The following is a 16,216-nucleotide window of genomic DNA, read 5'->3' on the forward strand; positions in this document are numbered from 1 at the left end:
CAGGCGTGTATGCCAGGCCTGAGCTGTGCCTGGAGGGGATAAGGTGAAGTAGGAGGAAGAGGGAGCTCTCCACACACACTCACGGGACCTGGGCTAGGACTGGGTCTGGGGCCTCCGGGACAGGGCAAAAATTTCTACTCGGCGGGCGGGCTGGGGGAGGCACTGCGGAGTGGTGGGCGGTGGCCCAAGGGGCTGGGAGAGGGTCCGGCCCACTCTGCGCCTGGGCTTGGACTGGTCCTGCCGGCACAGGGTAGCAGGAAGCTCTCTGCACACTCACTGGACCTGGGCTAGGACTGGGTCTGGGGGCTCCCAGAACTCGGCAGAAAATCCTACTCGGCGGGCGGGGTGAGGGAGGCACTGCGGAGTGATGGGCGGTGGCCCAAGGGGCTGGGAGAGGGTCCGGCCCACTCTGCGCAAGGGCTGGGACTGGTCCCGCTGGCGCTGGGTAGCAGGAAGCTCTCCGCACACTCAGCGGACCTGGGCTAGGACTGGGTTTCTATATCTTATATTTTTCACATTTCAGTATTTGTCTATAATTTTTAATATGATATGTAATTACTGATTTTCAATGAAGTTAATGAAAAAAGTTAAAAAATAAATTAAAAAATAAAAATAAATATATTTTTAAGCCACAGCTTCCTTGTTAGTGACATTTAGATGACATACAACCACTTCCCAGTCTTATTATAATTACTAGATAATAAGATTGAGGATGTCTAAATACTTAATATTTAGGGATTAAGAGTCACAGCAAATCACGGCTATTGCTGTTAGTATTTATCTTATCCAAGAATTACAAACTCCACTGATTTCAGGGTCTGAGGGACAACATAAACATTTTTTAAACAGAACAAGAAATGGTAACTTAAAAAATTAGCAATCCTATGGAATTTGACTAAACAAAGTGACAGGAATTCAGCAATGGTTGCTATATTGCATACTGTTGTCTTCCAATCCGTTGAGCAGATTACCAGATGTAAGCCAGCAAAATTGATCCAAGATGATGAGATAAGCTTAAGCATGAACTTCTCTTTTCAATAGACCAGCAGAAATCAGCAGCACCACTGGCCAAACTGTCCTGTGTATACACACATACATTTCTTTTTCCCTTCCTGCTTATTTCTTTTCTCCTTTCCCTCATCCCAGTTGTTCCTTCTGTCTGAGCAGTTTCTCTGTCTTTCACAGTATCTATTTATCTTTTAGGCTTATTTACTCTTTCGGGTCCTTACATGAGGGTGACAATGTGCCGCATACACATGTGGGTCACATTTATTTCACTTATGAGCATGGCCTCTAGCTGCATCCATTTACCTCTCAAGGCCTCAAGTTTATCTTCACGACACCCCAGGAATACTCCATTGTATAACCAGGGAGCAAACTCCAGCCATCAGCATTCCAAATCCAGACGGTAGCCGTGGGCTGGCCAACGAGGCATCACGTGACCGCATCGGTTTATGGCCACCATCATCAGGCTGAGGGCTTGTGTGACATTCAAAAGTAAATACAGTCGCCAGGTTTCAAATTAGTTATTATATATCCATATACACATGTGTACATAGAGGGCTGTATACATACACGTGCATAGACATGCGTATCTACATATCTATACATATATGTATATAGACACACGTGTATGTATATGTTCACAAGTTTGAGAATATGCGTTCATGAAAATTAGCAAACTAAACAAAGAAACGGAAGGCACACTGTTTCAGATTACACAACCTCAGAGAAGAAGCAAAGTGCGCCTCAGTGCCATGAGTGACGGCGTCAACGTGCTTCAATTAGGTAGCAATCAATTGTACGTCTCATGGACAGGAAGGTATATTCCAACTCTCCGAGTAGTTAAAAATTCCATTGTGCTTCTAATTACCTATTTAATTCCTTGACTACCGATGTGCAATTAACATTACAAATAATCAAGGTTAAAAATATAATTAATGCAAGTGTGATTTAGTTATAATTAAACTAATTACACAGATATGTAGCATCAGAAGGGACTTGCAGACCGTTATGTAAATGCAAATTTATTCTTCCTTTCAGGAGCAGCTATTTGAATTTCATTTTCCAATTATTTTACAAATGATGGAATGGAATAATAAAAGAGAAAGCCTTTCATGGATAAAATATAATGAAGCAGTTATTCTGTATCCCTTTGTAAATCCTGACTCTTTTGTCCACATGTACTTGTAAATAGAGAAGTTAGAATAAAATAAAAACCAAATACTATCATAATCAACACAAATACCACATTTCTCACTTCTGTGGCTGTGGAGAAAAAAGAATCATACCACGCCACAGAGATTCAATACCATCTAGCACAATTCCCTTTCAAATGAAGAGTACTCATGACTACCTTTACACCTATAAGTCTCAAATATTCCCTCAACAAATAAATTGTATGTTATTTTCAAATAGAATTAGTTCTGAAGGGCTGGCGAGATGGCTCAGTGGACTAAGCGCCTACTTAGGCACACGCAGGGACCATAGTTCAATCCCAGCACCACATGCCACTCCAGGCCTGCCCCCAAGGTGGGCTGAGATGGCCAGAGTTCAGGCATAGTGGAATATGCCTGTAATCCCAGCACTGATGGGGGGCTGAAAGCAGAAGGATCACCACAAATCCAAGGTGCACAGTAAGACCCTGCAACAACCAAATACATTTTTTTAAAAAACTTACTTCTGAACATTCTCATCTATTCACACAACCAAGGATCCCCAAGCTCTGAGCCATGGAGGAGTCCGTGTGTCTGTCCTGATGGAAGCCAGACTGCAGGGCAGGTGGTGAGTGCCAGGCTGGCGATCCAAGCCTCCCCTGCATGTGCAGCTGCTCTCCATCACCCGTGTCACTCACTGCCTGGGCCCTATCTTTTGCCAGATCGCAGTGACATTAGATTCTCATAGGAACATGAACTCTACTGAGAACTGTGCATGCAAGGGATTTATGAGGTAGAGCTGAGGCAGTGATGTCAGCACCAGGAGGTGACTGCAAATGCCAATTAGCATAAGCAGAGAGGCTTGACTGTAGGGAGACCCTAATAAGTTAACGCTTGCAGGCTCAGAGCAAAAGCCTGCCATTAAATGAGTAGCTCCTCATTATGGTTAGATATATAATTATTTCATTATATTTATAGTGTAACAGCAATGGAAATAAAGTGTACAGTGAATGCATAGCCCTTGAATCACCTCCAAGCCTCCCCTTGCAGGCTGTAGAAAAACTATCTTCCATGAAACTAATCCCTGATGCCAGAATTGTTGGGGATTGGCAGTAGGGTCTACAAAAGTGTAAGTAAATTCTTTGCCTGCAGACAGCTGACACAAGTGGGAACCAAGAGCCCTACGTAATTGCAGTGTGGAACAGGTGCACTGAAAGAGTATTCAGCTTTGATTACCTGAGGGCAGAGTCAGGGCATAGCCCCATGTTTCATAAAAAGAGGCTGAGAAAAGAAAAGATGACCAGTGCTAGTCAAAAGCTGCTTATTATCCAATCCGGATTAGCAGGGATAGCGACAGGACGCAGCTACCAGAGACAGAAAGGAAATGGTATTCCACATAGAACTGTGACATGGGGACACCAGGGCCCCAAAGAAGCCCAATTCTATGCTGGAGATCCAGCAAATGAAAAGTCAAAGATGTCACTAAGACTGACAGTGACATCTCAGGGGTAGGGAGTAAAGAGCAAGGTCAAAAGCACATAAACTCACTAGCAACATAGGTAGAAAAATCCCGGGCCACAAGAACATCTCATAGAAGGAAGTTAGATGGATGGATGGGTGGATGGGCAGACGGACAGACAGAGGGACAGATCCTCCTGTTGAAGTCATATGCAACTGGATAGATAAAATGACAAAGTATGATTTTATGAAAAAAAACTTAATAGTTAAGTGATGCCTCTTAAAGTCTCCAAATCAGTGCCCATCTAACCAATCACCAAGGACAAAGAAAAAAAAATCACAGAGGTTATATTTGTTGAATTGTAGTATCAATCATGCAACCACAGTCAGAGTTCTGGTTTTGTTCAAAAAGAAAAAAAATCATTAATTTTTTTAAATCATTACTTTTTATGTCACCTGATGAAATGATTGCTAAAATAATATGTACTAACAAAGTGCCCAAAATATCCTAAGCAATGGTAAAATTGAACAGGAAGACAGCTCAGCAACGCACTCTGCAGGAGTTAACGACGCATTGTCCCAAAATATGCAGCACGGATACCCTGGTTACTTCAAGTTGAACTCCGGCAAAGAACTGCATCTGCACAACAGGCCCTGCGGACTGCCTTTCCTTGCATGTAGCAAGCCACAAGATGCCTTCCCTGTGTGCAGGCAAGAAGGGGACTTTAACACCACAGACGAGAAGCTGCGGCCCACAACTGACCCGAACAAGTAAGTCCATGTCTGGGACACTTCTCGTCCACTGGGATGCACACCTGCCTGTGCTCCTAGGGACATCCCTAGAAATTCCCACCCTCGGACAGAGGCCCTCTATCCCTTCATTGTTCATAAAATTACCACTTTCGATCTAAAGAGTACAGAAGCGTTTTCTTGGCGATTCCTCCAGAACTTACACCTTTCTGAAAAGCCTCATGTATACATAAGATTAATAAAACGTGTGTGCTTTTCTTGTATTGATCTGTCTTGTGTTGATTTGGTTCTTACATTTAGCCAAAGAACCCACATAAGAACAGAGGGGGTCAGAAAGAGTCTCTGCCTCCATGACACTGGGATGCGTCATGAAGCATGAAGAATTCAGGCCAAACACCCAGCACGTAGGAGGACCTGGTGTCTAGAAGATGTGCTGCTGCTAAATAGTGCACAGAGGCTGGGGAGATAGCTCAGCAGGCTGAGCACCTGCCTGGCACACAAAAGGGTCCAGATTTGATCCCCAGTACCAAATATGATGCCAGCCCTGTGCTGTGCTGGCCACCAAAAGCAGGCGTAGTGGTGCACACTTCTAATCCCAGCACTGGGGAGGCTGAGGCAGGAGGATCAGTACAAGCCGAAGCTGCATAGTGAGATCCTGTACCAAATAAATAAATGAATAATAATAAAGAGTGGATAGAGATGCCTTGTTTCAGGCAGGGGACATAGCTTAGCAGCACAAGGCTTGCCAAGGGGGTACAAGGTCCTGAGTTCAATTCCCCATACAAAAAAAAAAAAAAAAAAAAAAAAAAAGGATGCCTTGTTTTGAAAAAACTTTAGCCAAGCATGGTGGAATATGCCCTCAATCCCAGCACCAGGAGGATTGTTGCAAATCCAAGGCCAGGGCTATGTGGTGAGTTCAAGGCAGCCTGACCTACACAGTGAGACGCTGCCTCAAGAAAACAGAACTAAAAACCCAAAAAGAAAAAAAAATAGATGTCATTTGGACAGGAAAGAACAATAGCTCTACAATACAACAGTCTCAAATAGAAGCTCCATATACATTAACCTAATGAATACAAAAAAGCACAAATCTTTGGAAAAGAAAATACAGAGAACAGTTTTATTACCTTAGAAAGAGAAAAAATTCTTAAGTTTGAAAGAGCAATAAATCAAAAGAGGAGAATTTCTATATAAGCAAATCTTTAAAGCAAGGGTAAAATAAAAGGCTCCTCTGAGTGAAATATTTAAATCACATAAAACAAGCAAAAGATCAGGTCCCATGAGAACATGGAGGGGCCGGGGAGGTAGCTCAGTAGAGTAAGCACTTGCCTGGCAAGTGCAGAGTCCTGAGTTCAATCCCTAATACCACAAAGAGAGAGAGAGAGAGAGAGAGAGAGAGAGAGAGAGAGAGAGAGAAAATGTGGAAGTCAAGGAGAAACAAAAGGGCATCACTGGGGAATGAAAGACCAGCGAACCAGGGTGGCAGTGGGCACAAAGGAAACAGAAATGGGGGCAAAGCACAGTGCCCAGCCGAGGGCCAAGAACTGTCACACCCAACACCACAAAAGATTGAAACTTAAATCTCACTTACAGAGGAGGATTATAAAATTCCTTCTGGAATACTGAACATAAGTGAAATACCCAAAGCAATTCTTATCATTTCTATCTATAACTGAAATGTGCATGTCTCTCTCTACACAAACACCTCCATGTACACACGCACACACGCACCCAGGCAACTGAGCCAGTCAGAGGTAAGCAAGCAGACACGCGTGCATATTTAAATTAGCTCTGCAGGGACCATCCAAATATTGACAATGGGTTGGAGGACTGAGGAAAACACTGGGTCTGCCTGATGCCTGACACATCAAAGACACCATAAATGTGTGTGATTCAAAGACCTGCCTAATCTCTGGGTGATTATGATATTTCTGAACTGGGTTTTTGTTACTGTATTTTAACTCATACATAAAAACATAAATCTAGGGCAATATTCTCCAAGTCTCTTTAAAAACAATTCTCTGGGGCCGGAGAGATGGCTCAGTAGGATAAGAGCTTGACTGGCAAACACAAGGGTCTGAGTTCAATCCCCGGTTCTGCCAAAAAAAATAAAAATAAAAATAAAAAATAAAAACAATTCTTTTGTTCCTAGTAAACAGACTCTGAAATCAAATAAAGTCCTGAGAAGTTGTAGCTAGTCATGGTAGTGACCTTCAGAAAGAGTACATGAAGACGCACAGCTTCATCATGCAACTTCAAAGACAATTTGAAATGGGTACCAAGGTTTTGATGTAGTAGAAAATTTTAAAACTCCATGCTTTTCTCACCACGTGAAAATCGGAGTGGGTAAAAGGATGAGACACAGGGCTGCGGAGAAAGAGACGTTAGAAGGTAGCGGTGAAGTGAAAGGTGTGAGCTACACAGACACTGAGTCAGGCGGCCCAGAGGGAAGTATGCGACAAGAGCGGGGTAGCGAATCCAGCCACAGAGAGGCACAGAGCTTGCAGCCTCATCTCCAAGAAGGGCGCTCATTCATTCATGGCAGCTGGCGAGGCACAAGGGAAACAGAAAGCAACCCGAGGGCCACTCTCTGCAGGAAGAAAGGCCAAGGCCCCCTTCTCCAGGAGAAAACTCTCAAGGTGTAGACGGAATCCTGTGCTGTGGGTCACAGGAGGGAAAGAGCTAGTGCAAGAGTGGCATGCAGGAATAACTGTGTGTGCGTGTGTGTGTGTGTGTGTGTGTGTGTCTCTCTCTCTCTCTCTCTCTGTGTCTGTGTGTGTGTGTGTGTGGTTGTGCATGTTGCTCACAGGGCCTCTACAAATCTGCTGGGTGTGCAGAACACACACATGTGTAGAGCAAAGGCAGCAAATGTCTTCCCGCCCCTGCACACACTGCCACCTGAGCCCTGAACATGCGTGCTGCTCTGAGCCCCACAGAGTTGCGCCTACCGGAAAGCAGGGGACCACTAGCTCCAAGAGCAAACCAGAGGATCCTTTGTGACTGCACTCAGCAGTAGGGGCACGGGAAGCTTTATCCAAAGGAGAAGCAGGAAGACCCAGCCCTTGACTGTTTCCTGCTTGCTCAGATTGCACCCCTGTGCCTCGTACGTATGCTGAGACATCCTGTCCCTTTACCCCACTCATGCATACTGGGAAACTTTTCCCAGTCGAAAAGTTGCTGCGGAAGTGGCAATTGCAAGGGAAACTGGGAGGAGGACAGTGCTGCAGATTTTACCACACAGGATGGCCTGAGCTGAGCGATGAGCACACAAGGTGTTGAGAACGACTCCACCTGGACCTTACCCTGTGGATGTCCTTAGGAAAGCATGGCCAGAGCTGGGGGAGATGTCACCGTTCAGCATCTTGAAGGTCGTGCTCTTCCCAGCCCCGTTCACGCCCAGGAGCCCAAAGCACTGCAGAAAAAATGCAACGAAATAACACGGTGAGCAGAGACCGCGAATGCGAATGCGGAGAGGCTGGGCTAGAGCTCCGGGTCCCAGCTAGTGCCCCTGCTGTGTGACATTTCGCACTTTTAAGATCACTTTATTGTACACAGCACTTTGTGGATTTCAGAGTACTTTCAAAATCATCCTGGCACTTGTGTGGAATAAAAATCCCATCATCATTTCTTAAACCAGTACATGTATGAAAAAGTCAAGAACATGGGAAGCGAATGCCAACCTTCTCAAATTAGGCAGAGGCATCAATCTTTGCAAGGTGGACCACTGTACTAGCAGTGTCATTAATACCTTTCAGGGTTCATTCTTCTATGTTTTAAAGTCATTCATTTTTCTACTTGTTAAAATACCCCATCTTCCATTCTCTAACTATACTTTCTGTGTATGAGATGGGATTCAATTTTAAATGTATTACATTTTTAAATTTGCCATTAATTCCTCTCACAATATACCCCACCACTCCCCACAGCCCCACCGCTCCCCGCAGCCCCACCACTCCCTGCAGCCCCACTGCTCCCCAAAGCCATGCCGGATGTCCTGCGTCCTGAAGGCCTGCAGTTGCACAGTCCTGGCTGCCTCATGGGTTTGCATTGTCATAAAACGTCTCCTACTCTTCCTTTGGGGAACAGCCAGCAGCTGCGCCCAGCCAGGTCCAGTGGATGAGGTACATGAGGGCAAGCCCATGGTTTTGTGGAATGAAAGTTGCTAGAAACATTTTAAATCGATTTAGGGTACCAAGGCAGCCATGGAAAGAAACTGAGGAAAGCAGACTTCCAGAGCTGCTTCAGAAAGTGGCAAGAACAGTGGGGTGAATGTGTTCAAAGTGAGGAAGAAGATTTGAGGGAATTCGTGGCAATGTTGCCTTTACTATAATAATATTTTTTAAATGTAAACATTCTTCATTGTCATAGTTTGTGTCTAATTGTTCCCCCAAAGCCTCATGCAGCCATGGGATGGGAACTTCTAGAGTTTGAGATTAACTCATGATCTACTGGGATTGTGGGTGTGAGTGCTGCTGGGATTATGAGTGTGAATACTACTCCCAGCCTGGGGTGGATAGCTTGAATGCAACTTAGGGAAGACAGACTTCCTCTCCGTTGCCATTGTTGCTGTTATTCCCCCTGGGCTCTCTGCTCTTTGCTGCCATCATGAAAGGTTGCTTCCTGCCATGTGCCGCTCTGCCTTGCAGCCAGCTGAGTATGGACTGAAACCTCCACTAACTGAGAGCTAACTAAACCTTTCTTTCCTTCATTTTGAGTGTCAGGCATTTGTCCCAGCAACGAGACAAGAGTAACTGAGACGACCACACAGTTCTGTCACACCTTGCATAAGTACACATTGGGAGGGTGTGCACATACCCAGCTGGGTACCTTCCTTTCCCATTATAGAGATTACTAGTTGATTCCTGACTCGGACCTTGGTGAATCCTGAGAGTGAGAAGCCAACCTAGGGGTTCACTTCTTGAGCCCATCCCGCACTGTCCGTCAGATGAAAAGTGCCCCCTGTAGTCCCTTACCAAGGCCAAGGTCTACCCAGCCTGCCCTGAGCACAGAAGCTTCCCTGAGATTCACCTTGGGGCTGCTTCTGCCAACAGAAACTGGCTTTTTGGATCCTTGTACCTTGGAAAGTGACTGTTTCTTGATGCCTTTTGTCACCAGGTCATACCTACCTCTCAAACGACCTTATTACATACATTTAGATGCCAGCATATCACTGAACTGCCATCTGCTTGGATGACGGTGACTCCCAATTCCCCATCGTTCCCACTCTGAACTCTGAGTCCATCTCCTGCAAGGCCCACACCAGGTCCCTGCTCTCAGACAACAATGGCCACCTGGGCACCCAAGGCGCCCCCATGGGCCAAGCCTCAGCTCCATCACAGCCCCACCCATGGACCTGTCCTCCATCTCCTGCCCCCTCGAAGACAGAAAGCACTGACAGTGACAGCACCAGTGCACCTTCCTCCGTGCTCTGCCTTAGCACAAGGCTCACGTTCTTGGATAACATCACGTGTGTTTATGAGCCTGTTTCCTACCCAGTGACTCTTTGCTGGTGGCAGAGGGGCACGCTGTAGTCACCTTTATATTTTCTGCAGGTTTGTGTGAAACACTTTCCATCTGGGTCATAAACTGTGCCCCTCACAAAAGCAAACAGAATGGACCTGCTGTGCTGTGGATCACGAACGCCCCATAAGGTCCATGCATTGAGGAGCTGATTCTCAGCTCAGGCACTACTGGGAGGTTGGGCCTTGGGGAGGACTCGGGTCATGGGGCTGGGACCTCGGAGGAGAGGCTGTGACCTCACCCTTGCTATTCCTCCTTTTAGCACCCAGTCATCAAGCAGATAGGCTTCTCCCAAGATATATGTGACACAGGGCCTCAGGACAAGGGACCAGAGGGTCAGGGACTGAAACCACCAAAGCTGTAAGCCAAAGGAAACCTTTCTTCTCTGAAAGTTTGTCATCTCCATTATTTTGTTCCAGAAATAAAAGCCAACATAGACCCAAACTCCACAGCATGTGGACTCAATCACATATGCAAGTCATTCTTGTGGAGCTGTGCAGGTTATCTTCCCTTACCTGGTGTAAGCCACGGCAGGAGTAGTTGCAAAATTGGGTTTATTAGATTTTCATGAAAGGGTAAGAAAATCAGTAAGATGTTAGACTGCAGAGCTAGTCTTAAAGCAGAAGCAATAAATATAAAACCATATCTCTAACACTTCTGCTGTATTTTGCCAGATATTATAGTCCTGAGCAGAAAGATACCTCTGGGTTTCTCCGGGTTGGTCTCTTGGCTTCTCGTGACCCCAGAGGCCCTCTCTGTGCCACCCAGATGACAGGATAACCCACTTTGGATTTCTCGGGAGAGTGGAACAATAAGCACACTAGGTGCTCCTTTATTTTTAACAGTTAATTAAAGGTAATCATTTCCAGAATTGATTTCCCTTTATGCATAAGTACAAATCAGGAACAATTTATATGGCTTCTGTCAGTTCTGATTAAAGATTTCTACGAGAATTAATGCCATGCTGATGGGAAAATGTTCCCTGCTACTGCTGGGGTTCTGATTTACCTTCCATCCACAGCAGTGTTTGGCTGGGTGGACGTGGCTAGACACAGAAGACTGAGGCCCAAGCAGTGGTTTCCTTAATTGTCTGGACTTGTGCAATGGTTTCGCTCCATAAAAAGTCATCCTATGGCTCAAACCATTCCTAAAACTCCTCAATTACAAGAAATTTTAAACATTACATTTTAAAAAAGGGATACAACCCATCAGTAAAGGTTACACAGTGGAAGAAGTGCACAGACCCTCTTAGCAGATATGCTTCTGTGACTAGGAAGTCCTCAAATTTGAAGGCTGTGGTTGCAGCTATTCCAAGCACACTCAATCGACAACTAGAGGGATACAGATGCACAACAGAAAACAGTGGAAGCAGAAGCTTCCCTACCTCTCCTCTGGGAATCCCCAGACTGATGTCTTGCACCGCAGTGGTCCTCCCACAGAAGCTTCTGTAACTCTTACTCAGCTTGTGCAGCACCAGGATGTCTCCACCGGTCCTCCCTTCCAACACCCTCCTTTGCTCTTTTTCAACATCGGGGTCCACAGCAGGCTTGCTGGTGTCCTGAGTGGCAGAGGGGCCCCTGCAGAGCAGAGTTAGAGTTCATTCACACCTGGGAAATGCCAGGAAAAGCTCACAAGGGACAGAGAGGTGGTCATCGGTGCAAACAGAAGGCACAGCCTGAGGTCGGGCCAGCAGGAGTGTCACACGGAACACCTTCGCCTGTCCAGATCACAGAGTGCCAGCACAAATACCTTCACTCCCCGAGCTGTAGTAAACATGCATGTCCCTTACAGACCCTGAAACAGATCCACAGGAAACTCCAGATAATGTCACAGCTTTGCAAATCATCATGTTATGCCATACCTTATGCCAAATGTAACCAAACCAAACACAGTAGTTATCACATTATTGGAAGATATCATCTTTAATAGGTGCTTTTAGGGAACAGCTCTTTTAATGAAATAGATTATATATAACAGTAACCAAATAGTACTTTTTTTTTTTAAATTAAGTGAATTTTATTTTAAAGAAATTTCATATTGATTTAATTAGGGGCCATTTTAATGAGGCTGTCTTCAGAGGAGGCCTTTACAAAAGAACTGAAGCTTACTTCAGCCATCCCATCTGCCCTGCCACAATTCTTCTATCTCCACTTGAATTATGGACAGTGACAACTGTGGTCTTATATCCAATTTCGTCCAGCAATACATTTTTGGAGCATTTATGGTAGATGGATCTGCCTTAGTCTGACACCTTCTCTAAACATGCATTAAGTTCATTCATCTCCTAATCTATTCATAGTAGTACAGGCCGCTAGGATATGCAATTAATTATCTTTCAACTCCAGGCCCATGTTCAAACAGAATCCTGTAAGAATAAAAGGTATCTTCACGTACCACCACTACTAATTTGATATCACATGCATCATGTTCAAGATGTGTTGTCTCATCTTCTGCTCCTGACTCTTCAATAGGAGAAATGGAGCCATCATCATCCAAGTATTTGTATCTACGACTATCAAGGTCGTCTTTTTCTAAATCTTCACCAACATTCATTTGTTTCAATGATTCCTTAAGGTGGTATTCGTACTTCAGTTTTTCAATATAGTTAAAAAATCCTCTTGCAACAGCCTGCTCAAAACTTAAAATCTTCCTCCAAGGTAATGGTTTCCTTCCATCCTCAGATTGTAAAATTGGAAACGTAGGTCCTTTTTCTTTGATTTGTTTTTTATCTATGTTTGATCTTCTAGTGTTTTTCTTTCCTTTTGGTCTTCCTCTTGGTGTTAATTTTGGCTTATATTTCCTCTTCTTACGTTTCTTCTTTTTCTTGAATCTTTCAAAAATAGCCTTCAAAGTCAGTGGTCTTGGTTCTATGGATGAGTCACTGGATGAATCTGTTTGAATATTCTCAGGTATATGAACCAATTTCCTCACAGGTTTTCTTTGAGTCCGTTTAGGTAAGGAAGGTGCACATTGTGTTTTAAATAAGCTGCTACCCGATGAACAGCTATCACTTTGATTTTCAATTTCTACAGCTGCATCAGACGTCATACAGTTAACAGGATCCATTCCTGATTTTTCCATCACTTTTTCTTGGTCTTAAAGAATTTCTTCTTCTACTGCGCCGCCGGAAGCCCAAATAGTACTTTTGTAGTACAAGTTTGATTTTATAAAAGAGCTGTATAACAGTCACTTTACACCATATTTTGCAGATTTTCAGTATTTGTCAGAAGAATATAAATTTGGGGGCCGGCAAGACAGCTCAGCAGTCCAAAGCACCTGCTTAGGCAAGCTTAGGTGGGTGCAGAGGACCATGGTTTGATCCTTGGCACCACATGCCTGGCCATCCCTCAGGGTGGGCTCAGCAGGCCAAACCAAAGAAAACAGACTACAAATGTTATGCTAAGTTCTAGATGGTTTGCTCAAAATCTGAACTGATCTGAATTGTTCATTTTTATTGGTGGTGGTGGTGGTGGTGGTGGTATTTTCAATCTTTAGTGTTTTAACTTGCAAGTGCATTTCCATCCCCCCCCCAATAAACTGTAAGATGAGGACACTTTAAGGAATAAATAGGTATGGACCACTGGGTAAGTATAAAGCTAACAAGAGTGTCTTTTTTTTTTTTTACAGAATAATATTATTGACATATGATTATAGAGGAAATTGAGTAGACAGAATTAATAACTTAATTTTGGAAATGTTTGCAGTTCTTAAATTATCTCAAGAGCCCAGTCCTAGTCCAGGTCCAGTGAGTGTGTGGGAGAGCTTATGGCTGCCCTGTGCCAACGGGACCTACTGGTTCCAGCCCAGACACAGCGTGGGTGAGACCCTCTTCCACCCCCTTGGAACACCCCCCACCAGTCTGCAGTACCTCCCATACCCACCTGCCAAATAGGAATTTCTGCCACCTTCTGGGAACCCCCAGACCCAGTCCTAACACAGGCCCAGTGAGTGTGTGGGAGAGCTTCTGGCTACCCTGCACCGGTGGGACCTACTGGTCCCAGCCCAGGCACAGAGTGGGTGAGACCCTCTTCCACCCCCTTGGGACGCCCCCCACCACTCCACAACACCTCCCCTACCCCGTTCACTGAGTAGGAATTTTTGCCACATTCCAGGAACCCCCAGACTCAGTCCTAGCCCAGTCCCAGTGAGTGTGTGGGAGAGCTTCCAGCTATCCTGTGCTGGCATGACCTACTGGTCGCAGCCCAGGTGCAACATGGGTGACACCCTCTTACACCCTCTTGGGACTCCCCCATCACCTCTTACTACCCCACAACACACCCCACGCACAGTTACTACCCCACAACACACCCCACGCACAGAGTAGGAATTTCTGTCGTGTTCTGGGAACACCCAGATCCATTCCTACTCGAGGCCCAGTGAGTGTGTGGGAGAGCTGCGTCTCCCCCTACTCCACCTTGTCCCCTCCACACTCAGCTCAGGCCTGGCATACAGGCCTGGAATGAAACCCTGCAGCTTCAATCCCAGCAGAGAGTGCAGGGGACAGAAGCACCCAACTAGTCCAGGAGCAGAACATCTTGCCACAGGGGCACAACAGGTTCACCCCCAAGGGCAGCAGAAGGAAGGAGCTGAGCACAGCAGCCAGACCCAAGCCAGGCACAGCTGGATAAATCCAAATTTTGTAGATCTACACCTGAACTTCAGTAGGTGCTAAGGTTATAACTGCAACAAAGATCTACAACAAAGGTCAGAAGACAGTGCTATACAAAATGCAAACGAGAAGGAGCAAAATGCAATCTCAGAACCCAAGCCCACCCATAACAAGAGCAGAGGACACTAACACAGAACAAAGTGGGAATCACACAGCTGAAAGCAATGAATCAACAGATTCTGAAAGAAACAGCTGCAGAAAGGTATAGAGGAACTCAGATTGGAAATGAAAAAATAAATCCCTGAATTAATAACATCTGCAATAAAGAATCAAATGCAGAAACATATGGAGGAAACCCAATGCTCACCCAGAACAACTGCAGAGGACACTAGCTCAGCTCAAATGTATGAATTAATAGCGTCGGTAGTAAATAAGCAACAGCAGAAAGTCATAGAGGAACTCAGAGAAGAATTCTTTTCTACTAGCTCAGCTAAAATGTGCAAATTAATAGCGTCCATAGTAAATAAGCAACAGCGGAAAGTTATAAAGGAACACAGAGTAGAATTCTTTTCTTAAATGAAAAAAGAATTCTCAGAACTCATAGCATCTGAAGTAAAGAAACATAGGGAGGAAACCCAATCTGAAAAAACACTGCAGTAAAAGAATTTATAAGAATTTCTAAAGAGGACATTGATAAAAAAAAAAATAGAGGAAATTAGAAAAATGACGGATTCCTTGAATGAGCAATACAGGAAAGAAATAGATCGCATGAAGCAGAGTCAAAGAGATATAGAGGAAATTACAATCTCATTCACAAGCTTGCAAAACTGTTTAAGTGAAAGTAAAGACAGAGTTTCAGATCTTGAAGACGCTGGTGCAGTTAGTGAAAAGGTAAGAAAGCATCTCTTAAAAACTATTAGGATGCAGGAAAGAATAATCCATCACCTGCAAGATGGTGCAAAGATGGACAATGTGAGATTAATAGGTATCAATGAGAAAGAAAGCGTAAATAAAAATGACATTAAAAAATATACGCAGAATAGCAGAAAACTTCCCAAATATGAGGAAACAATCTGACATTCACGTAACTGAAGCATATAGAACTCCAAAGAACCTCAACCCAATGAAAAACACACCGAGATATATAATAGTCAAGATCCCAGAAATTCAGCACAAGAATAATATACTGAAAGCTGCTAGAGTAAAGAAGCAGATCACATTCAAAGGAAAACCTATCAGAATTAAGGCCAACTTCTTTTCACAAACCATGAAGGCAAGAAGAGCATGGAGCAGAGTACTTCAAGTTCTCTATGAAAACAAATTCCAGTCCAGACTACTATACCTTGCAAAACTCTCAAGTTTCATGGAGAAGTGAAATACTTTAATGACAAAGAACAGCTAAAGAATTTCGTGATGACAAAGCCAACCCTACACAGGGTACTGAAATATGTTCTAGAGAGGGACCAAAATGATCTGAGCACCACAAATGATCAGAAGCAACCAACTAAATAGGGCAAGTAATTAAACACAGGAGAAAAAGGAGTAAACAACAACAGCTAAATAACATGTCAATTGTAAGTCAATGCATCTCAATTCTAAACATCAATGTACATGGATTCAATTCACCAATTAAGAAAAATAGACTGGCACAGTGGATTAGGAAACAAAATCCAACAATATGCTGTATACAAGAAACACATTTAACTCATAAAGACATTCATAG

At 44.3% G+C, this 16,216-nt stretch overlaps 1 protein-coding gene and 1 pseudogene across 1 annotated transcript in view; both read right to left on the minus strand.

Moving 5' to 3' along the window:
- Abca13 (ATP binding cassette subfamily A member 13) overlaps nucleotides 1-16,216 on the minus strand; it is a 448,352-nt gene that overhangs the window by 90,313 nt on the left and 341,823 nt on the right. Inside the window, exons 54-55 of the mRNA XM_023714440.1 lie at nucleotides 11,269-11,461; nucleotides 7,667-7,776 (exon numbers count right to left, since the gene is read on the minus strand). Of these exons, the coding sequence (XP_023570208.1) occupies nucleotides 7,667-7,776; nucleotides 11,269-11,461 (303 nt within the window). The remainder of the gene's footprint in view (nucleotides 1-7,666; nucleotides 7,777-11,268; nucleotides 11,462-16,216) is intronic.
- LOC105742068 lies at nucleotides 12,017-12,965 on the minus strand (annotated as a pseudogene).

The sequence above is a fragment of the Octodon degus genome, unplaced genomic scaffold (genome assembly GCF_000260255.1).
Source record: "Octodon degus isolate 3935 unplaced genomic scaffold, OctDeg1.0 scaffold00035, whole genome shotgun sequence".
Lineage (NCBI taxonomy): Eukaryota > Metazoa > Chordata > Mammalia > Rodentia > Octodontidae > Octodon > Octodon degus.